Consider the following 22553-nt stretch of genomic DNA (forward strand, 5'->3'; position numbering starts at 1 on the left):
GAAAAATTAACATGTGGAATCAGGCTGGCGACCCCGCTCTGCAGAACGCAAGGGAGATAGATATGCCCCTGTATGCTATACTCATCTGTTCTGTTCTACAGTAACTTCTCACTTAACATTGTAGTTATGTTCCTGAAAAATGCTACTTCAAGCGAAACAGTATTAAGCGAATCCAATTTCCCCATAAGAATGAATGTAAATAGCGGGGGTTAGGTACCAGGGAAATTTTTTTCACCAGACAAAAGACATATACCAGGGAAATTTTTTTCACCAGACAAAAGACATATATATGTACACACATGCGCGCACACAAACACACACACACTATAAGTTTTAAACAAACAATGTAATACTGTACACAGCAATGATGATTGTGAAGCTTGGTTGAGGTGGTAGAGTCAGAGGGTGTGATATTTCCCAGGGAATGCCTTAGTGCTGAATGATGAACTAGCACTTGGCTGAGCCCTCAAGGGTTAACCCGTTGTTGTTAATATATCCTCACACTCTATAAGGCAGCAGAAATGGAGGGAGGAGACACAGCATGGCAGAGAGAGACAGACACACACAGAGAGAGAGAGAGAGACTGTGAGCAGGGGGACACCCTGACATTAACACCCCTCTTCCCCGCCCGCCCTCTGCACAGCAAGCAGGAGGATCCCAGGAGCAGCTCCAAGGCAGAGAGCAGGAGCAGCGCGGGGAGGGACAGCTGAACTGTCCAGCAATTGATAGCCTGCTGAGTGGCTTCACACAGGAAACTTAGAGGGAGCTGATAGTGGGGCTGATGGTCCACCCTGGTTCCAAGCCCCCACCAGCTAGCTCTCATGGGCTGCTCTTCCTGCAAGCAGCTGCCAAACAACATTATAAAGGAGCATTGCACAACTTTAAAGGAGCATGTTCTCTAAGGCCATGCCTCCACTTGCAGATGTAGAGTGCCTGGAATTAAACCAGCCCTCAGAGACTGGAGCAGGGAAAGTGCTGCTGTGTATTCACACTGTCAGCTGCAACCGCAGTGGCATGGCCACATTTGCGGCACTTGCAGTGGCATTGGGAGCGGTGCATTATGGGCAGCTATCCCACAGAGCACCTCTTCCCATTCTGGTGCTGTAGATTGTGGGAAAGGGAAGGCGGAGAGGGGGAAGGGGACATTCTGGGTCCTGTCCCAATGCCCTGTAATGCATTGCTTCGCGTCCCAGAAATCCCTGTGCTCCTGTCCACATTTGGCACCATCAACGGTTTTTGTACTGTGTGTTCTGTCTTCCCTTTTGGTCTGCGGGAATGGATCCCGAAATTGTGGAGGTATATGCTGATGGGTCTTGCCAGCATGTCACCAATTGCAATTGAGTTACTCTTTAAGCTAAAAAGTGACAGTGAGAAGTCCGACGATGTCGACTCATATAACGCAGATGACACAAGATTGCTTGTGGCATTCACAGACATGTTCACCACAGTAGAATGCCACTTTTGGGCTTGGGAAATAAGCACTGAGTGGTGGGATCACATCGTTATGCAAGTCTGGGATGAGGAGCAGTGGCTGCAGAACTTTCGGATGAGGAAAGCCACTTTCATTGAACTGTGTGCTGAGCTCACCCTACCCTGCAGTGCAAGGACACAAGATGGAGAGCTGCCCTGGAGAAACATGTGGCTATTGCAATCTTGAAGCTGGCAACTCCAGACAGCTACCGATTGGTCGCTAACCAGTTCGGAGTGGGAAAGGCAACCGTTGGAATCATGTTGGTGCAAGTTTGGAGGGCCATTAATCGCATCCTGCTCAAAACCGTGACTCTGGTAACATGCAGGATATTGTGGCTGGTTTTGCACAAATGGGTTTCCCTAACTGCAGAGGTGCGATAGATGGGACACATATTCCAGTTCTGGCACCAGACCACCTAACCTCCAAGTACATAAATCAGAAGAGGCATTTCTTGATGGTTCTCCAGGCACTTGTGGATCACCGTGGGCGTTTCATGGACATTAACGCAGGCTGGTCTGGAAAGGTGCATGATGCATGCATCTTTCAGAACACAGGCCTGTTCAGGAAACTGCAAGCCAGCACTTTCTTCCCAGACCAGAAGATCACTGTAGGGGAAGTCAAAATGCCCATTGTGATCCTTGAAGATCCCATTTACCCTTTAATGCCATGGCTGATGAAATTCTACACAGGGATCCTTGACAGCAGCAAGGAGTGGTTCAACAACAGGCTGAGCTGGTGCAGAATGACTGCGGAGTGTGCTTTTGGATGTTTAAAGGGCCGCTAGCGCTCTCTGTATGGGAAGCTGGACCTGGCCAATGACAACATTCCCATGGTTATAGCTGCTGCTGTACCCTCCATAACATTTGTGAAGGGAAGGGTGAAAGCTTGACTCAAGCATGGACCACCGAGGTTCAACACCTGGGGCTGAATTTCAACAGCCAGAGACCAGGGCTATTAGAGGGGCCCAGCGTGGGGCTGTTAGGATTAGGGATGCCTTGAGGGACCAATTCAATTTTGAAAGACACCAGTAATGTTTGGTACCCTGCACGGGAGTTCCAATGCTAGTAAAAATCTGTGTTTGCTATGTATGATGCACTGACTTGCACTGCCTGTTGCTTTCCTGGGCTATGCTACCTTTTACTTAATGCAATAAAGAATGTTTGCAAAGCCAAAAAAATCATTTCTTGAAAAGAAACTGGGGAAACACACATGGCATGACACATCTGTGCTGTGTGGGAGGAGGGAAGGGGGAGGGGTGGGGAACGGGACAATCACAGATTTGCATATGTCCTGTTATCATAGTCAGCCTTCTTGTCTGGAGTGCTGTGCAATCAGTGCTGCACTTCAGGCTGGCTAAAACGCATGGTGATGGGGGGTTGAGTGCAGTGGATAAGGGTCATAGTTTGCAGGGCTGGGTGGTTAAGCTACAGGTGTTGGAGGCAGCTGGTGGCGATAAGAAACTGGATGTTGGGGGCAGTGGGTTGGCAGTGACATGGGGACACAAGGGAAAGAGTTTTTGTGAGGGGGGAGGGGAAGAGGGGCGCGGATCTGCTCCATCTGCTATGAGCACCTGCATCAAGTCCATTTGGTGCTCCATAATGCTTAGGAGTCACTCTGTGCTTTGGTGGCAGCGATCCACATTCTGCTGACAGAGCCTCCTTTTGGTCTCCCGCCACTCATGTACTTTTCGATTTTCAGTAAGGGACTGCTGCATGACTTCATGCAGAAGGTCCTCTTTGCTTCTTCGCGGATGCTTCCTGGTTCTTTGCAGACTTTTGGCAGTTGATAACAAGGACGGATGGGATCTCAAGGTTGCATCTGTAAAGCCGAAATGCAATACTTAACAGAGGCAGCATTGTTCACACTAGACAGAGCAATGATGCGGCCAAACTTAGCCAAGCAGAGTGCACACAATAGCAGAAAGTGCCCATCCCAAAGCGAGCGCATATAATCCACAAGAGCCCCGAAATGGTGAGTAACCATAGGGGCAAGAGACTGATTGATTGTTTCAGGGCTGTAGTGTCCTCTGGGGTTCTGTGCTTGGGAAGAACCAAAAGCTGCAGCGGGCCCCTATATTGAACCCTGTTCCCACATTTTCCACAGGATGAGTTCATCCTGGAAGATATCTCGCTGCTGAGGGTGACCTGGGAAGCAAAGGAAGGTCTTCTACTACAATGCAGCTTCCGCCCTGGCCCTTATGCCGCTTGCCTGCACGCAGCAGTGGTCTCCCCATGCCTCACGGCACAGTGATGTGGACATGTTAGTCTTACTAGGACAAGGAGCACAGTGGCTCTGCCAAGGAACCTGCACAAGCGGATTGCCCAGCTTCTGCATGAGACCTTCAGTGAGATCACTGAGGCTGATTACTGCGATGTGAGAGAGCAATTCAATGCTCTATTCTGCATTTAGGCATGCACGCAGCCCTAACCATTCTTTCTGCAACCCTCCTCACCCCAAGAGCCTGCACCGAACAACTACCTTCCCAAAATAAAAGCCACTTACCCAGGCACCTCCTCTGCTGTTTGTTCTTCCCCAAGCACTGCGACTGGCTACCTTCCTCCTGGCTTGAAAACAGCTCCTGGCTGCATGTATCTAGGGATGCCGGGCTGTCCTCTGGCTCTGGGCTCCCCTCCTCTTCAGCACCCTCACTCCCGCTTTCCTCCTCCTGCCTTGTTGAACTGTGTGCTGCTATGGCCTCTGAAGTGTCCATGGTGCTCTTTGGAGTGGAGGCGGGGTCGCCCCCAAGTATCTCATCCAGCTCTTTGTAGAAACGGCAGGTCGTGGGGGCAGCACCGGCATGGTGGTTTGCCTCCCGCACTTTGTGGTAGGCACTCCACAGCTCCCTCACTTTAACCCTGCATTGCACTGCATCCTGGTCATAGCCCCTTTCTATTATGGCCCTTGATATTTGCCCATAGGTATCGTAATTCCTACAGCTAGAGCACAGCTGAGACTGGGCAGCTTCCTCTCCCCAAACACTGATGAGGTCCAGCACTTCTCCATTGCTCCATACTGGGGATTGCCTGGAATGTGAAGGCATGGTCACTTGGAAAGATGCACTGAGAGCACTACATGACTTGCTGACAAAACAAGAAGGGGAATTCCAAAATTCCCAGAGAATTTAAAAGGCAGGTCTGACGGTTGGTCACCTGAGGGCAGGGCAATAGAGTTCAAAGTGATGACCAGAGTGGCTGGAACAGGCATTGTGCGACACTTCATGGAGGCCTATCAGAGCGCATTAATAGACCAGGGCGTCCACACTGGCACCATGGCACTCTAGCCAGGGCACAGCAAGCTTTATGCTTCTTGTGGAGGTGGATTACCAGGGGCGCTCCAGCCATGGAGTCCGGGTGCTCTACATGCTTTGCCAGTGTGAACACCTCAGGAGTTAGGGCGCTCAGGGCTGATTTAATGCACTCCAACTCACAAGTGTAGCCAAGGCCTAACTGATCAGCAACATAACAATGAAATATTAACTGGGATGACGTCAAGTGAGGAGTTACTGTATATAGGTTCTTAAACCGAGCACATCACAGTAGTGTTTGGGCATCTTCTGCATTATTGCACCTACTGCATTAAGTAACATGACTCTCTTTGGTTCCATGTGGTTTGTTCTGTCATCCGCTCTGCAGGGGAGAAGTGTGTGCAGTGGAGTATTTTGTTTTAGTAAGGTGGGTTGTTTGTTTTTGATGTCCTTACTTCCTGAGGGAGTTCATTCCACAGTCTCAGACCAGGCCCCAATAAAGTTTTGTCTCCTACATAGATGATTTTTTCCCATCCAGTAGAAAAGTAGATTGTGTCAGAAAAGTGAGTTGTTGTGTTGACCATGGCCTTCAACCCAGGGCTTTAGTCAATCTTTTAAATATAGCAGACTAGGTCATGGAGCACTAAGAAGATAAGGACTGAGACCTTGAACTTGATTCAATATTCTATGGAAAGCTAATCTAGAAAGTAGGGGACAGGTTTGATGTGTTTGCAATAGCCAGTGTTGCTGAAGAGATGTGTTTGTAGTGTTCTGTAGTAGTTGTATAGTCACTTCATTTGCACCCCATCTGGCACACAACTCTTAAGTGGTCGGGAAGGTCCTCCATGTCTAGGTGGATTTAACCCACAGTACTTCAAGGGCTTGATCCTGAAAGGTGCCGAGACGCTTCTGAAGTCAGTGGGAGTTGAGGGTACTCATAATCTCTAGGAGTTGATCAGCACCTTGCAGGATTGAACCCTAAATGACTCTCAAATGAAGCTGTCAAATCACTGTTCAAACATTAATTAATTAAATGTAACAGCACCCTGGTGAAGTGGATATTATCATCCCTGTTCTAGAGATGGGGAAACTGAGACACAGAGAAGTTAAGTGACCTTCCCCAGATCACTCAGCAGAAATGGAAATTGAACCCAGGAAAATTGATCTCCGTTCTTATGGGATGAATGCTAACAAACCACACTGCGACTTCATTCTGTTGATGCCCTACATTCTCCACACTCCTCCATTCTTACTTTAAATTGGAGAGGGCACAGCGAAGAAATATGTGAATAATTAAAGGATTGGAAAATCTGTTTTATAGTGATAGACTCAAGGAGGTCAATCTAGGTAGCTTAATCTTCCTTTTGTCAAGGGGTGACTTGATCACAGTTTAAAAGTACTTACATGGGAAACAAAAAATTGATAATAGGCTCTTCAGTCTAGCAAACAAAGATATAACAAGATCCAATAGCTGGAAACTGAAATTAGGTAAATTTGGACTAGAAATAAGGTGCACATTTTTAACAGTGATGGTAATTAACCATTGGAACAATTTACCAAGGATTGTGGTGGATTCTCCATCACTAGTAATTTTTAAATCAAGATTGGATGTTTTTCTAAAGGATAGGCTCTAATTCCAACAGAAATTAATTCAAGGAAGTTCTGTGGTCCGTGTTATAAACAGGGCAGACTAGATGATCACAGTAGTCTCTTCTGGTTTTGAAATCTATGAAAAATATTTTTAAAGGAAGATCCAGTGAACCTGCTCTTGCCATTTAAACTGAAACAGGAAAAATATCAACTTAAAAGAAGTCCACATATTGTCAATGCATAATTATTCATCATAATTTGTAACAAGGAAACAACTGCAATCCGTATAATTTATCATCACAACCTACAGCAGACTATAAATTGATCAGACATAGTAAAGAAAGCTACTTGTTTCCAGTAGATACTTTCACGTCTCAAATAGTTATGAATAAATTTAATATTTTAAAAAATTTAAAATCTAAATTTTTATATGACTTTATGGGAAACCTCTTCTACATCAAAGGGAGAGGATCCATTGATGTTTCATCTTCCTTCTTTTATTCCCTAATGATTGTCTTTCATCTTATCCGGATCAAAGAAAGTTTGAATTTGATTTCTATAAATAGCTAGAGACTCACATGGATACCTTTGCAATTTACATGACAGCTAGTTTCTTTATCAAGGCCCTGATCCAACTCTTATTAAAGTAAATGGATGTCTTTCATTTGACTTTAATGGGAGCTGTCAAGTCCGACATAAAGAAACTAATTGTCATGTAAATTGTGAAGTAACCGATGCATTACTAGGGATACAAGGCAGCTGCATGATTTTGGAATAGAGTATTTGACCTCTGAATGTTCAGCCTAAAAATCCAGTCCTAGTCTAATATTACCACAAAATAACTCTCCAAGTTCTACCAGGCATTCACTCTCTCTTTCTTCAACGCTTAGCCAGACAGTCAGCCATAGCGATCATTCGCCATTTGGTCCGTTCCTGCACAACTGCAAAGGCTTGAAGGCCGGAGAGTCCAACATGGGAATAGACTTTATGAACTCATGTAATAAGGGGGCTGCCTCTATCCCTTGGTTGGTGGAATTTTATCCTAGATGTTACAAGCCACGCAGAGAATGGTGTTTGCTGGAACATGTCCAAAAGTGTAAGGTGCCACCTGCGGACAATGGCCCCAGTAGTCTGTAGACCCGAGCGACCATAAACATCTGCATTACAGATGCAGGCATTAGGTAGATATTAGATAGGACTAAAACAGTTGCTAGGAAGATAATGTAAGCTAACACTAAACTTGCCCTAAGGGGAAAAAAACCTCTATTTAAAGAGAAATGGTTTCCGTCAAACAGGGTTTAAACATATCAATGGAAATTGTCATGACATAATTCAGAGACAAAAACAAGAACCCTTTATTTTTGACATGAAATGTTACCTTGTTGCCACAGTGCTAGGATTTAAATTCTTACTAATAATCAAATACCTAACAAGTTAGTTTGTAATAAATTAGTCAAATAAAAAAGCAATGCTTCACAGCCCTGGACTTGCAAGCCCAGAGACTGTGTTAATGCATATTAGTTATAATTTGTCTGTGTTGGGGGGAAAGCCATGTGTATACACATCTTGATAACTTTCAGCACCTGCTTTGAATTGAGAGATTGATGCAGGAGGTATGTAACCTCAGCTGGTTATGCTTGAACTCTAAAACATCCACCTGAATTTTCAGATAGGGAAGGCATTAGCTAACAGATTTTTTTTCCCCTATAAATGTAGCCATTGAGCAAAGGGACACATCAGTTTACTAAAAGCTAGCTATCAAAAACAGAAGTCAGTTATTTTATAGCAGCACAGAGAAGCTCTCTTCAATGAACACGTGTTAAGGGAATAAACATTTTAAAGGAATACCTGATAAATCAGTTTAGAGACTGAGGAAAAACTAGTCTGGTGAAAAAATAGGTTACATTACATTATTTATCATTTGTTCAGTGTCAACACTATGCTCATGCTGTGCAAGACAAATAAAAAGGCAGTTCTGTCCTGAGGGACTTGTGTTCTAAGATCCATATCCTCCTGCAAATCCTTACATAGTTGCTTAGTTTTTTACACATTAGGTAGTCCTGTTCCCATTAATGGAATGACTTGAGTCAGAAAGGAGGGGCAAAATAAGAGAAATCACACTGGAAGAGCCAGAGGAAAGTATCAGTATAGTTTCCTTAATTTGCAGATTCCCAGGAAGGTTTCTGCAGACCTGGAAGCAAACAGAAAAGAAAATCAAAGAGGATCCTGGAGGATCAATCCCTATTGCCCTCAGAAAATAATGTAGGGCTGACAAAGTTAGTGTATTATTATGTATAATACTGGATTATTCATTCACTTAATGTATTATATTGTAACCACAGGGTTCTCTTTCATTTTCTTCCTCCATGCTTTTTACTGTTGTGGCAAGATCTGTAACTAAAGTCATTTTTGATCATACAGAGAAAAAAAGGTGTAGGTCCTTTTAACACTTCCCTGTACATCAGTAATACATGTCTGTGAAAGGCTGGGCCAAATGGTTCCATTTTGACTCTCCTGAGGTGTCTGAAATATTTCAGGTTCAAAACCAAGGCACAACTTTGTACTGCTGAAAGTGATCTCTTATGTGTAGCTCCCTTATGCTCATGGTTGTAAAACTAATCTCAATCCTGCTTTTTGTGTTTACATATAAAAATTATCAAAATAAGGAACTTTATTTGGAAAAAGCAAATGTCAAATTAGAATTCCTCACTACATGCAGTTTTCAACAACCTGATTTTCAGAGCTGTTCTTGGAGATCAGAAGGACAATCTGTCTGGGACCAGATTAACTGTATAATTTGGAGAACTCCATTTGCTGGATAACTGTGGAACAATCGTCCCAGTTTTACTGCACATCTATTTGTGTTACAAGAATACTGCTCTTAATCATAATGGACCCAACCCCATTCACTGGATCCAGTATCTAAGTAACTGATTTGTTCCACTTGTTGTTTAATATACTCTTTTGTTCAGCTGTCTGAAAATATTCAGAGAAAGTAAGGAATGTTTCTACTTTTTCAAATATGTCAGCATTCATAAGAGAAACATTCACTAATATTACTGGAATAGTTTAAAATATATTAGTGTTCTGGTCCTTGGGACAGACTACTTGGTGCTGCTGTAGTTGGTGTGAAGCAGTTTTTTCATTTTTAAGCATGTGTTTTCAGAAATTTGTAAAATGAATGAAAATTTTCTCAGGTTTGAGCATAAAAATCAACATTTTTTTCCTACTAAATTGAAAAATCCTGTTGAATTATTTCCTTTAAAGTGCATGTGTCCTTCTCCCAAAGCAGTGTTTCACACTGTATGTAGTTTTGTTCTTAGTTTATAGAACAGTAGCAAAAGTGGGGGATTTTAGCATGCTGGGAAAACAGAGTAGTTATCAGTGGCTCGCAGTCAAGCTGGAAGGGCACATCAAGTGGGGTCCCGCAGAGCTCAGTTCTGGGTCTGGTTCTGTTCAATATCTTCATGAATGATTTAGATCAGTGTTTCCCAAACTTGGGACGCTGCTTGTTTAGGGAAAGCCCCTGGGAGGCCGGGCCAATTTGTTTACTTACTGCGTCTGCAGGTCTGGTCGATCGCGGCCCCCCACTGGCCACGGTTCGCTACTCCAGGCCAATGGGAGCTATGGGAAGCAGCACGGGCTGAGAGACATACTGGGGACTGGACTAGATGACCTTTCGAGGTCCCTTCCAGTCCTTCGATTCTATGATTCACACCATCTGCACTGTAAGAATCTTATCACTACAGGACTTTGGAGAAATTATGTTTTTTGATCTTAATAGTTTCTGTTTTAACACTGTTGGCAATGTTGTAGCACCATCAGAAACTAGAAACTGCTTATCGTTGAGGACCCTTTTCACTAGCTTGTAAGGATTATAACACAGCAGGTCCTTTGGGGACATACTATAGTATAAAGGGGTTATAACACAGCAGGTCCTTTGGGGACATACCATAGTATGAAGGGGTTATAACACAAAGGGCTGGCTCCAGGCACCAGCCCAGCGAGCAGGTGCTTGGAGCAGCCAACAGAGAGGAGCGGCACATCTGGCTCTTCGGCAACGGGTCCTTCAGTCCCTCTCGGAGCGAAGGACCAGCCGCCAAATTGCCGCCGAAGACTGAAGAAGCAGCAGTAGTGCCGCATATCGCGACCGCGTTTTTTTTTTCCTTTTTGCTGCTTGGGGCAGCAAAAACCCTGGAGTCAGCCCTGATAACACAGCAGATGTAAAATGTGTATAGGAGTAATATTCTTATGCAGTCTAGTTAAAGACACCTTCTCTCAGTCTTGGAAGAATGAGTCTTGAGTGACTGTAAACTCTCATATTAGATTCTAAACTCTTCCCGTCAGGGACCATGTCTCCTCTGTATTGTGAGGCACCTAATATATTATTGGATACTGTAAAATGAAACAATTCAATTATAATAATGAGTTTTAAATAGGCTTATTTTATACAATAATTAGATCAAAGGAAACAAACTGGATAGAATCTATGAAAGCTAATCTCTCTCACACAAAAAATCAACAAGGTGATCAACATAACAAAAAGGGCATGGCACTACTTATAGGCCCAAAGCTAATAGTATGGAATCCAATTTAAAAGGTGGAGATGGTAATCATATGATTATACAGTAACTCCTTGCTTAATGCAGTTATGTTCTTGAAAAATGTGACTTTAAGCAAAACAATGTTAGGCAAATCCAATTTCTCCATAAAAATTAATGTAAATGGGAGGGTTAGGTTTTTCCCAGACAAAAGACATTATATACATATACAGTATACATTTTAAACAATTTTAAACAAACAATTTAATGCAGGTATAAGTTTTAAACAATTTAATACTGTACTCAGAAAAAATGATTGTTAAGCTTGGTTGAGGTGGTGGAGTCAGAGGTGGAAGAGGGTGGATCGTCCGGCTGCTCCTCTTCCTGTTCTTCCTTAACTGTCACAACTCGAAAAAACATATCTAGAGATGGTTCTTTTGCTTTCCTTTTTTCTTCTTGGTAAATTTCTTTATAGCAAGTCATTAGATGACCAACTCCCCTAATCACTTTGGAGCTGCGTTCCCTGTCAGGATCGTCGTCACTAAGGATCTGCAAGCCAGCTTCAATCATTTGGAAAGCTTCAGAAAGACGTTTGGCAGTCAAATTTCGATGAGTTGGTTCTTCTTTTACTTCTTGGCCCTCATCTTCCATTGCTCTCATCATGTCCAGTTGCATCAGGTCTTCATTGCTTAGCTCTTCTCCATGTGACTGCAGAAGTTGTGTAACGTCGGCTTCTTCCACCTTATCAAAACCCGCTTTCTTGGCCAAGCCGAGAATATCTTTCTTCATAGCAGGAACAACATCTTTAAATCCTTTTACATCATTGACACATTCAGGCCACAGCTTCCCCCACACACCATTCATGCATGCCTGAGTAACTTCAGCCCAGGACTCACCAATGTTATTGATGCACTTGAGGATGTTGTAGTCACGCCAAAATTGCCGAATTGTAGGCTTGCCTTCTCCATCAGTGCCTCTGATGAGCTGGTCGAAAGTACGGCGTAAGTAATACGCCTTAAATGCAGCAATGGCTCCTTGGTCCATGGGCTGGATGAGTGATGTGGTGTTAGGTGGCAGAAAGACAACTTTGACGTTTTCGCACAGGTCGTCCAGATTGATTGGATGAGCTGGTACGTCAGCAATAAGTAATAAAATCTTGAAATCAAGATTTTCATTGGCACAGTATTCCTTCCATGCAGGGATGGCATAAAGAGTCAGCCATTCTGAAAAAATAGCTCCAGTTATCCATGCCTTCTTATTGGATCTCCAAATGACCGGAAGGTCTTCCTTTGAATATCCCTTGAGAGCTCGTGGTGTTTCGAATTGGTACACTGTCAGCGGTTTCATTTTCATGTCTCCGGCAGCATTGCCACCTAGAAGCAAGGTTAGGCGGTCTTTAACTGCTTTAAATCCAGGAGCTGTCTTCTTGTCTCGGGAAATGTAAGACCGTTCAGGCATCATCTTCCAGTAGAGACTTGTTTCATTGACATTGAAGACTTGCTTAGGTGAATAGCCGCCTTCCTCAATTATTTTCTTGAGATACTCGGGGAATTTTTTAGCTGCTGCGGTATCAGCACTAGCCACCTCACTGGACATCTTCATGTTGTGCAGGTGGAAGCGCCTCTTGAACCGATCAAACCATCCCCGACTTGCCATAAACATCTCTGTCTGTGATCCTTCACCTTGGTCTCTCTTTAATTTGTCATACAAACTTTTTGCTTTAGCTTGTATCATAGGCATACTTAGATGTATGTTCCGCTGGTTTTGGTCCTCTATCCACACTGAGAGAAGACGCTCCATGTTTTCCATCAAACTACTTCTTGATCGACTTATTTTAGTAGCACTAAGCGGTGTTACACACCGAGCACTAGCCCTAATCTTGTCGGCATTACTCCGAATTGTTCTCACAGTGGTCGGAGTAAGACCTAGAGTGATGCCAATGTCTACCGCACGCTCACCTGCATCAAAATGCCTTAAAACGTCTAATTTAGTACCCAAACTAATGGTTTTCCTGGTTTTCTTAGTGGTAGTGGTACTACTGCTACTAGGCACTCCACTATGACTTGCTCGGCGTTTTTGACTCATGATGCGGGGCGATACTGTACAATACAATCACAATGAGCACTCCACCATTATTATTTAAAATAGACTTGCACAGGGTCACTGGAACAATGTCCTATGTCAGCTCCTTGAGCCCCTTCTGTTTCTTGCTCAGGCACGTTAGCAGCAGGTCCCCTGTCCCCAAATCTCCCTGCAGTCACTAATCAGAGGATACTCATGAACTTCTCCTAAAGCAACAGCGTTGATATCGGATGGGATATTTCTCAGGAAATTCCTTACTGCTAAATAATGAACTAGCACTCGGCTGAACCCTGAAGGGTTCACACGTTGTTGTTAATGTAGCCTTACACTTTACAAGGCAGCACAGATGGAGGCAGGAGCAAGGAGACACAACAGACTCACGGCAGTGGCTGCAAACACTTCCCTGGGGAAACTGAAGGTGATGATGAACTCATGCTATCCCGGCCTGCTGGAGCGCACCACTCCCTCCTCCAGACGGCGCATGCACTTGCTACTCTTCACTCCCTTCAGCCTGGAGTGGTTGGGGTCATGCAGCATCAATCAACTATTGAAAGGGAAAGAATTTGGAAAGCCCATGTCATTCTCCATGGTAATCTGCTCCCCTACTGAAAGCCCTTTGGTTTAGGCTAAGACTAGTTATGGAGTCAGTCTCACTTCCAGGTTCTTACTTTCACAGGAACCCTGCTGGAGGACCAAAGGCCTGTCTTCCAGTGTGCCCTGGAAAAACCAGCCCTGCTGTACCTCCCATAGTAACCATGCATGCAACACCGTGGCACTACTGCAGGCAATGTAGTTGTGACTGTTCTAAGAGGAGAAAAATCCTTTGGATTCTGCGTATCTCTCTTTACCCCATCTACCTTGTTATGTACTGCCTGGCTCATAGAAATCCCACAGAGAAATCAGAACAGCCTAAAACACAAAAAGATGAGTCCTGCAGTAACTGTCACTAATCCCATCAAGCTTGCACAGCCCTCAGGAATGACTCAGTGTCACATGTGATGGCGCCTTTTGTGATATGAATGCCTGTTCCATAGCAACTGGACTAAAGCCACCCCTTGTTTCACATGGGCCACCAAACATGGTAACGCCAGCTATAACATGCTAAGACCTTTCAGGCACTGCCAGTCTGCACTAGATTTAAACTATTCTAGTCTATTTTAGACAGTTTCTTATACCACACACATCACGGAAGTACCTGAGATCCGCAGAAGAAAAGCTCTGGTGTCCAGTTACCAATCTCCCAAATTCTAACTGTGTTGTAAAAAGAATTATATGTGATCACACTTACCCCAAATACAAGGCTGACATGTACATTACATAGGAGCAGCTTTTAAAACAAGAATTATCAACAAATTCACAGACAGATAGATAGATTCTGCTCCTCTTATCACACTTATATGGTCCTGATTACCATAGCACTTAAATAGCACCTCACATTCTTCCATGTATTTATTCTCACATTTTTGATGTAGAAAAGTGCTATAATCTCTATTTTGCAGTCACACCGGCAGTTTGTGGCAGAGCCGGGAACAGGTCTTCCAAGTCCTAGGCGAACACCCTACCCATTGGATTATCCTTCCTCTCATTGAGTAGTACCTTGTTCCTTAAGTAGCCTCAGTATTTTCAATGGACCTGCTCATTCAGCAAAATGTTTCTCAATCTGAGAAGGTGAACAGACCCTGAACTAAAGGCTGGGCTATAAATATACGTTGTTGTCAGCAGAAAAGTGATCATCGATAATGATAATTATCGGATCATTTCTAAAAAAGAAGAAAAAAGTTACTTTGTCTCCCCTACACTTTCCTTTCTCATTACAGTAATTCCTCACTTAACCTCATCCTGGTCATTATTACATTGCTGATCAGTTAGACAACATGCTCGTTTAAAGTTGCACAATCAATCCTCCCTTATAACGTTATTTGGCAGCCGCCTTCTTTTTCCACTGCTTGCAGGAAGAGCAGTCTGATGGAGCTAGCTGGTAGGGGCTAGGAACCAGGGTGCACCGGCAGCCCCCCTATCCGCCCCCCTAAGTTCCCTCCGCGCAGCCGCTCAGCAGGCTATCAATTGCTTGGCAGTTCAGCTGCCCCTCCCCCCACTGCCGTGTGCTGCTCCTGCCCTCTGCCTTGGAGCTGCTTCAGGGAGCCTCCTGCTTGCTTGGGGGGGTTGGGGGAAGAAGAGGGGTGCTATTGTCAGGGTCTCCCCCCTCCTCCCGCTCCTGTACCTTAGCTCCACAAAGAGTGGGGGACAAGCACGGCTCAGGAGGGAGGGAGCTTCCTGGCAGCAGCCGCTCTCGCAACTTGCTGATCTACTTAAAAAAGGCAATGTACTTAGAGTGGGGTCAGCGTACTTAAAGGGGCAATGCACGTCTCTCTCTCTCTCTGACACACACACACACACACACACACACACACACACACGTCAGTCCTTAGGCAAACGCAGCTGCATAGGGAAATTTGGGGCACCCGTGGGTCTTAGTGTCCACACATCCACCTCTTCCTATCCCTGATCTGATCCTTCCTGCAGGCTCCCACAGCTAGCTGCTGCAGCCTAGTGAGTCTTCCTCCAGAGGGAATCTAGTAACTTAAAAGTGAAAAATCCATCCAATCTGCCAGACCTTTTAGCACAGCGGTGGGCAAACTACGACGGAGGTGCCACATCTGGCTCTTCAGATTTTTTAATCTGGCCCTTGAGCTTCTGCTAGGGAGCGAGATCTGGGGCTTGCCCTGCTCCGGCACTCCAGCTGGGAGCTTGTCCTGCTCCTTGCATGCTGTGGCTCTGCGCAGCTCTAGGAAGAAGTGGCATGTCCCCACTCTGGTTCCTACATATAAGGGCAGCCAGGGGAGTCTGCATGCTACCCCAACTCTGAGTGCCGCCCCCGCAGCTCCCACTGGAATCACAGCCAATGGGAGCTGCAGGGGTGGTGCCTGCTGCTGGGGCAGCACGCCGAGCTGCCTGGCTGCGACTCCACACAGGAGCTGGAGGGGGGACATGCCTCTGCTTCCAGGAGCTACTTGAGATAAATGCTGCCTGAATCCTGCACCCATGACCCCCTCCTCACCCCTAACTCCCTGCCCCAGCCCTGATCCCCCTCTCGCCCTCCGAACTCCTTGGTCCCAGCCTGGAGCACTCTCCCGCACCTCCAACCCCTCATTCCCAGGCCCACCCAAGAGCCCCAGCTGGAGCCCTCACCCCCCCTACACACTCCAACCCCCTGCTCCAGCCCAGAGCCTCCTCCCTCACCCTGAACTCCTCATTTCTGGCCCCACCCCAGAGCCCACACCCCCAGCCAGAGCCTGCACCTCCTACCGCACCCCAACCCCCAAGTGCATGAGCATTCATGACCCACCATACCATTTCCATACCCAGATGTGGCCCTCGGGCCAAAAAGTTTGCCCACCCCTGTGTTAGCACAACATTGAAAGTGTTAAAGAGCCATTTAAGTTAAAGAGCCATGCAAATAATGAAGCCATTTAACAGGCATTTGCCAACCCCTAGGTATATACTGTCATTTTCTGAATTTACTGACAAAAACAGTTGTGCATTACTGTAATATTTACTCAGGACATGTTAGTCTACAGGACCTTCATTTAAAATTTGCTTTAAAAATATTTCATTTGAAGATTATAAAATCACATCCCTAAAAATTCCTTGCATAGATTTTTAGATGCACAATCTGAGTATTCATCTTTAGCCTTAAATGCTTGGATCTTCAGATATAGTTTTTAAAATAAATCCTTCAAAAGACCACCCTTATCTAAAATACACATTTGCATTTTAATTACTATAGTACTGTAGGGAGGTGCCCTGGCTCCCTGCCGTGCCTGAGAGGGACAAGCCAGAACAGGTGCCTCTGTAGGCGGAGCCACCACTGCCTGTCCCCGCCCCCCAGAAGTCAAGGGGTGGGACAGGAAGTATAAAAGCCCGGCCTCAGCGCTCAGTTGGCTGCAGACTGCTGGAGAGGACAGATGCTGGTGCCTGAGCTCCTGCCAGGCCCAGCCTGCCCTGTGCTCACTACCCGGAGGAGCTCTGGCCTGAGCTTCCCTGTGTCCGGGATCCCAAGGAGCTGCCTGAGCTTCCCTACGCCCAATATCCTGAGGAACCCATGGTCTGGGACCCGCCGGATGACACTGGCAAAGGACAGGTACCTAGAGAGGGGGAGATTGGAAGTGGCCTGGGGGAAGCCGACCCCAGTCTGGCTCCAGGGGACCCTGAACCAATGTCAGTGTGTTGCGCCCAGGATTCCCCACTGACTGCAGTGAACCCTTGCCACTGCTAGGGCCCCGAGCTGGGATGCAGTGGAGTGGGAGGGCCTGTGTCCCCCCTGCCACACTTCCAAGGGTGGCAGATTCCCCCTCCCCCTGGCCTGAGGAGGCCTCTTGTGCTGTTTAACTCACTGTTCAGCCCCTGCTTGAGGGTCTGACCCTTACCTGGGTTTGTTGCCCTGCCCTGCCCAAGGGCCTGGGCTTATATATTGTTGACTTGTTGCTCAGCCCTTGCTGAAAGGCCTGAGCTTGAACTGTGTGCTGCCCTGCCCTGCTTAAGGGTCTGGGCTATAGACTTTGTATTCGCTCAGCCCTGCTGGAAGGGCTGAGCTGTGAGCTGCTTACTGCCCTGCCCCACCCAAGGGCTGGGCTTATGTACTGTGTTGCTCAGCCCTGCTGAAATATCTGAGCCCAAACTGCTTATAGACTCTGTACTTGCTCAGCCCTTGCTGAAGGGCCCTGAGCCTGAACTGCTTGTTGCCCTGCCCCTGCTCCAGGGCCGGGCTTATAGAGCCTGTGTCAGCTTAGCCCCTGCTGAAGGGCTAGGACTCTGAATTGCTTAGAGACTATTGGTTTGCTCAGCCCCTGCTGACGGGTCTGGGCCCTGCACAGACTGCTGCCTGTAGGGAGGCGCCCTGGCTCCCCGCCGTGCCTAAGAGGGATGAGCCCCAGTACCAGACCCTTACAAGTACAAAAAAACTTGCTTGCAAAGTCTTCCTGTCCTTTCTGTCCATCTTTCTCCCTTCACCCCTCTGTTGAGGAGAGCCCTTAAAAGGATAGCACCCCTTTCTTTCCAGATAGCTGGAACAGAATGAGTTTCCCTTTCTTTACTTCTGACTAGTTGATGAAGTAGTTTTAAGAGAACCCTCAAGCAAAATCAGTACCTTAGTAAGATATAAAATCCTTTGTTATGCCTAAAATCTTTGGAAACATATTTTAAAGTTGGTGAAACTTCATAAACACTTCTATTTATTGTTATGGAGATCACACAAAGTAAATTAGTGTTCCCTTTTTCTAAAAGCAATGAATATTGTTATGAACACACTAAACCTTTGTGACTGATTAATTTAAAATTATGTCTTTAAAATAATAGTTAAATATGTAGTAATCTGGAATGATTATTTGAAAGCTTAAGAGTACATTTAAAATATAAAATCACCTTAGAAATACCAATTAAGAAAATGTAAAACACAGAAAAACTGCATCATGTATTCCATAATATTTAATATTCGGCCAGGGATGGTAATCATATGATTATACAGTAACTCCTTGCTTAATGTTGTAGTTATGTTCTTAAAAAATGCGACTTTAAGCAAAACAATGTAAAGCGAATCCCATTTCCCCATAAAAATTAGTGTAAATTGGGGGGTTAGGTTCCAGGAAAAAAAAATTCGCCAGACAAGACATTATATACATGTACAGTATAAATTTTTTAAACAATTTCAAACAAACAATTTAATACTGTAATCAGCAATGATGATTGTTAAGCTTGGTTGAGGTGGTGGAGTCAGAGGTGGAAGAGGGTGGGTTGTCCGGCTGCTCCTCTTCCTGTTCTTCCTTAACTGTCACAACTCGAAAAAACATATCTAGAGATGGTTCTTTTGCTTTCCTTCTTTTTTCTTGGTAAATTTCTTTATAGCAAGTCATTAGATGACCAACTCCCCTAATCACTTTGGAGCTGCGTTCCCTGTCAGGATCGTCATCATTAAGGATCTGCAAGCCAGCTTCAATTATTTGGAAAGCTTCAGAAAGACGTTTGGCAGTCAAATTTCGATGGGTTGGTTCTTCTTTTACTTCTTGAACCTCGTCTTCCATTGCTCTCATCATGTCTAGATGGACCAGATCTTCATTTGTTAGCTCTTCTCCATGTGACTGCAGAAGTTGTGTAATGTTGGCTTCTTCCACCTCAACAAAACCCGCTTTCTTGGCCAAGCCGAGAATATCTTTCTTCATAGCAGAAATAACATCTTTAAATCCTTTCACATCATTGACACATTCAGGCCACAACTTCCCCCACACACCATTCATGCATGCCTGAGTAACTTCAGCCCAGGACTCACTAATGTTATTGATGCACTTGAGGATGTTGTAGTCATGCCAAAATTGCCGAATCGTAGGTTTGCCTTCTCCATCAGTGCCTCTGATGAGCTGGTCGAAAGTACGGCGTAAGTAATACGCCTTAAATGCAGCAATGGCTCCTTGGTCCATGGGCTGGATGAGTGATGTGGTGTTAGGTGGCAGAAAGACAACTTTGACGTTTTCGCACAGGTTGTCCAAGTTGATTGGATGAGCTGGTGCATTATCAATAAGTAATAAAATCTTGAAATCAAGATTTTCATTGGCACAGTATTCCTTCCATGCAGGGATGGCATAAAGAGTCAGCCATTCTGAAAAAATAGCTCCAGTTATCCATGCCTTCTTATTGGATCTCCAAATGACCGGAAGGTCTTCCTTTGAATATCCCTTGAGAGCTCGTGGTGTTTTGAATTGGTACACTGTCAGCGGTTTCATCTTCATGTCTCCGGCAGCATTGCCACCTAGAAGCAAGGTTAGGCGGTCTTTAGCTGCTTTAAATCCAGGCGCTGTCTTCTCCTCTCGGGAAATGAAAGTCCGTTCAGGCATCCTCTTCCAGTAGAGGCTCGTTTCATTGACATTGAAGACTTGCTTAGGTGAATAGCCGCCTTCCTCAATTATTTTCTTGAGATACTCAGGGAATTTTTTAGCTGCTGCGGTATCAGCACTAGCCACCTCGCCGGACATCTTCATGTTGTGCAGGTGGAAGCGCCTCTTGAACCGATCAAACCATCCCCGACTTGCCATAAACATCTCTGTCTGTGATCCTTCACCTTGGTCTCTCTTTAATTTGTCATACAAACTTTTTGCCTTAGCTTGTATCACAGGCAAACTTAGAGGTATGTTCCGCTGGTTTTGGTCCTCTATCCACACTGAGAGAAGACGCTCCATGTTTTCCATCCAACTACTTCTTGATCGACTTATTTTAGTAGCACTAAGTGGTGTTACACACCGAGCACTAGCCCTGATCTTGTCGGCATTACTCCGAATTGTTCTCACAGTGGTCGGAGTAAGACCTAGAGTGATGCCAATGTCTACCGCATGCTTACCTGCATCAAAATGCCTTAAAACATCTAATTTAGTATCCAAACTAATGGTTTTCCTGGTTTTCTTACTGGTAGTGGTACTACTACTACTAGGCACTCCACTATGACTTGCTCGACGTTTTTGACTCATGATGCTGGGTGATACTGTACAGTACAATCACAATGAGCACTCCACCATTACATTTAAAACAGACTTGCACAGGGTCACTGGAACAATGTCCTGTGTCAGCTCCTTGAGCTCCTTCTGTTTCCTGCTCATGCACGTTAGCAGCAGGTCCACTGTCCCCAAATCTCCCTGCAGTCACTAATCAGAGGGTTGTCCACAGATCTGCTCATGAACTTCTCCTAAAGCAACAGCGTTGATATCAGATTAGATATTTCTCAGGGAATGCCTTGCTGCTAAATGATTAACTAGCATTCGGCTGAACCCTCAAGGGTTCACACGTTGTTGTTAATGTAGCCTCACACTCTACAAGGCAGCACAGACGGAGGGAGGAGACACAACAGACTCACGGCAGTGGCTGCAAACACTTCCTTGCAGACACTGAAGGTAATGATGAATTCATGCTATCCCGGCCTGCTGGAGCGCACCACTCCCTCCTCCAGACGGCGCATGCACTTGCTACTCTTCACTCCCTTCAGCCTGGAGCAGTTGGGGTCATGCAGCATCAATCAACTATTGAAAGGGAAAGAATGTGAAAAAACCCATGTCATTCTCCATGGTAATCTGCTCCCCTACTGAAAGCCCTTTGGGTTTAGGCTAAGACTAGTTATGGAGTCAGTCTCACTTCCAGGTTCTTACTTTCATGGGAACCCTGTTGGAGGACCAAAGGCCTGTCTTCCAGGGTGTCCTGGAAAAACCAGCCCTGCTGTACCTCACATAGTAACCATACACGCAACACCGGGGCAGCTCTGCAGCCAAAGTAGCCGTGACTGTTATAAGAGGAGAAAAATGTTTGCTGCAGGGCTGCGCTCCTTTCTGCTGTTTGCGAGCTGGGGCAGAGACATGCAGCTGGCATTGAAGTGAATGGCAAAGCTCCCATGAATTTCACACACTTCCATGGCAGTAGGACCAGGTTCTGAGCATCCCTACACCACTTCTCCCCCTTGCTAAAGCGAAGCAGGCACTGGAAGGCTAATAACTTGCTTTAAGTGGGCTGCTGCCCCCATTTTCCTATCCCCCTCCCGCAAAGGGGGGAGTGGAAGGAATGTTGTGTCAGCAGACGCATGACAGTAAGGCGGGGCTGCCAATGTGCAGCCCTGCAGCTGCTTTGCAGGTGGCTGGTATCCTCCGGCGGAGCCTCTGCAAGTGCTCGGCATAGCACCCTATTCCCAAGCAGGTCCATCATTAAAGGGAAACCACCCAGGGCCGATCCCTTTGTGATTTAGCATGATGAGATAATGACCAAGGTACCAAGAACTGTTGTTTGATGGCAAAAATCCTTTGGATTCTGCATGTCTCTCTTTACCCCATCTACCTTGTTATGTACTGCCTGGCTCTTAGAAATCCCACAGAGAAATCAGAACAGCCTAAAACACAAAAAGATGAGTCCTGCAGTAACTGTCACTAATCCCATCAAGCTTGCACAGCCCTCAGGAATGACTCAGTGTCACCTGTGATGGCGCCTTTTGTGATACGAATGCCTGTTCCATAGCAACTGGACTAAAGCCACTCCTTGTTTCACATGGGCCACCAAACATGGTAACGCCAGCTATAACATGCTAAGACCTTTCAGGCACTGCCAGTCTGCACTAGAGTTAAACTATTCTAGTCTATTTTAGACAGTTTCTTATACCACACACATCACGGAAGTACCTGAGATCCGCAGAAGAAAAGCTCTGGTGTCCAGTTACCAATCTCCCAAATTCTAACTGTGTTGTAAAAAGAATTATATGTGATCACACTTACCCCAAATACAAGGCTGACATGTACATTACATAGGAGCAGCTTTTAAAACAAGAATTATCAACAAATTCACAGACAGATTCTGCTCCTCTTATCTATCTATCACACTTATATGGTCCTGATTACCATAGCACTTAAATAGCACCTCACATTCTTCCATGTATTTATTCTCACATTTTTGATGTAGAAAAGTGCTATAATCTCTATTTTGCAGTCACACCGGCAGTTTGTGGCAGAGCCGGGAACAGGTCTTCCAAGTCCTAGGCGAACACCCTACCCATTGGATTATCCTTCCTCTCATTGAGTAGTACCTTGTTCCTTAAGTAGCCTCAGTATTT

At 45.4% G+C, this 22553-nt stretch overlaps 3 protein-coding genes and 1 long non-coding RNA gene across 7 annotated transcripts in view; 1 reads left to right on the top strand and 3 right to left on the bottom strand.

Moving 5' to 3' along the window:
- Positions 1 to 22553, bottom strand: part of LOC115658238 (tropomodulin-2) — a 68917-nt gene that overhangs the window by 40798 nt on the left and 5566 nt on the right. Inside the window, exons 1-2 of one of the 3 annotated variants that reach the window (XM_030576790.1) lie at positions 3974 to 4783; positions 3042 to 3289 (exon numbers count right to left, since the gene is read on the bottom strand). The exons of the other annotated variants lie outside the window; for them this stretch is intronic. The gene's annotated coding sequence lies outside the window, so the exon portion shown is untranslated. Of the gene's footprint in view, positions 1 to 3041; positions 3290 to 3973; positions 4784 to 22553 lie in introns of those variants that run through there. 3 annotated transcript variants of the gene reach the window in all.
- On the top strand, positions 381 to 20770 carry LOC115658240. Its single transcript, XR_004002213.1, has 3 exons — positions 381 to 407; positions 5179 to 5181; positions 20684 to 20770. It is a non-coding gene; the product is annotated as an uncharacterized LOC115658240 (long non-coding RNA).
- Positions 11123 to 15231, bottom strand: LOC115658235 (tigger transposable element-derived protein 1-like). 2 transcript variants are annotated; one of them, XM_030576785.1, is made up of 3 exons: positions 15150 to 15231; positions 14124 to 14179; positions 11123 to 13472 (listed from the first exon to the last, which is right to left on the bottom strand). In XM_030576785.1, exon 3 carries the CDS (start codon positions 12929 to 12931, stop codon positions 11150 to 11152), a length of 1782 nt encoding a protein of 593 aa, XP_030432645.1. In that variant the 5' UTR covers positions 12932 to 13472; positions 14124 to 14179; positions 15150 to 15231; the 3' UTR covers positions 11123 to 11149. The 2 variants fall into 2 exon arrangements, with proteins under 2 accessions (XP_030432645.1, XP_030432646.1); XM_030576786.1 differs by lacking the exon at positions 14124 to 14179.
- On the bottom strand, positions 18581 to 20689 carry LOC115658236 (tigger transposable element-derived protein 1-like). The gene has a single exon (XM_030576787.1). It carries the CDS (start codon positions 20437 to 20439, stop codon positions 18658 to 18660), a length of 1782 nt encoding a protein of 593 aa, XP_030432647.1. The 5' UTR covers positions 20440 to 20689; the 3' UTR covers positions 18581 to 18657.

The sequence above is a fragment of the Gopherus evgoodei genome, chromosome 10 (genome assembly GCF_007399415.2).
Source record: "Gopherus evgoodei ecotype Sinaloan lineage chromosome 10, rGopEvg1_v1.p, whole genome shotgun sequence".
Lineage (NCBI taxonomy): Eukaryota > Metazoa > Chordata > Testudines > Testudinidae > Gopherus > Gopherus evgoodei.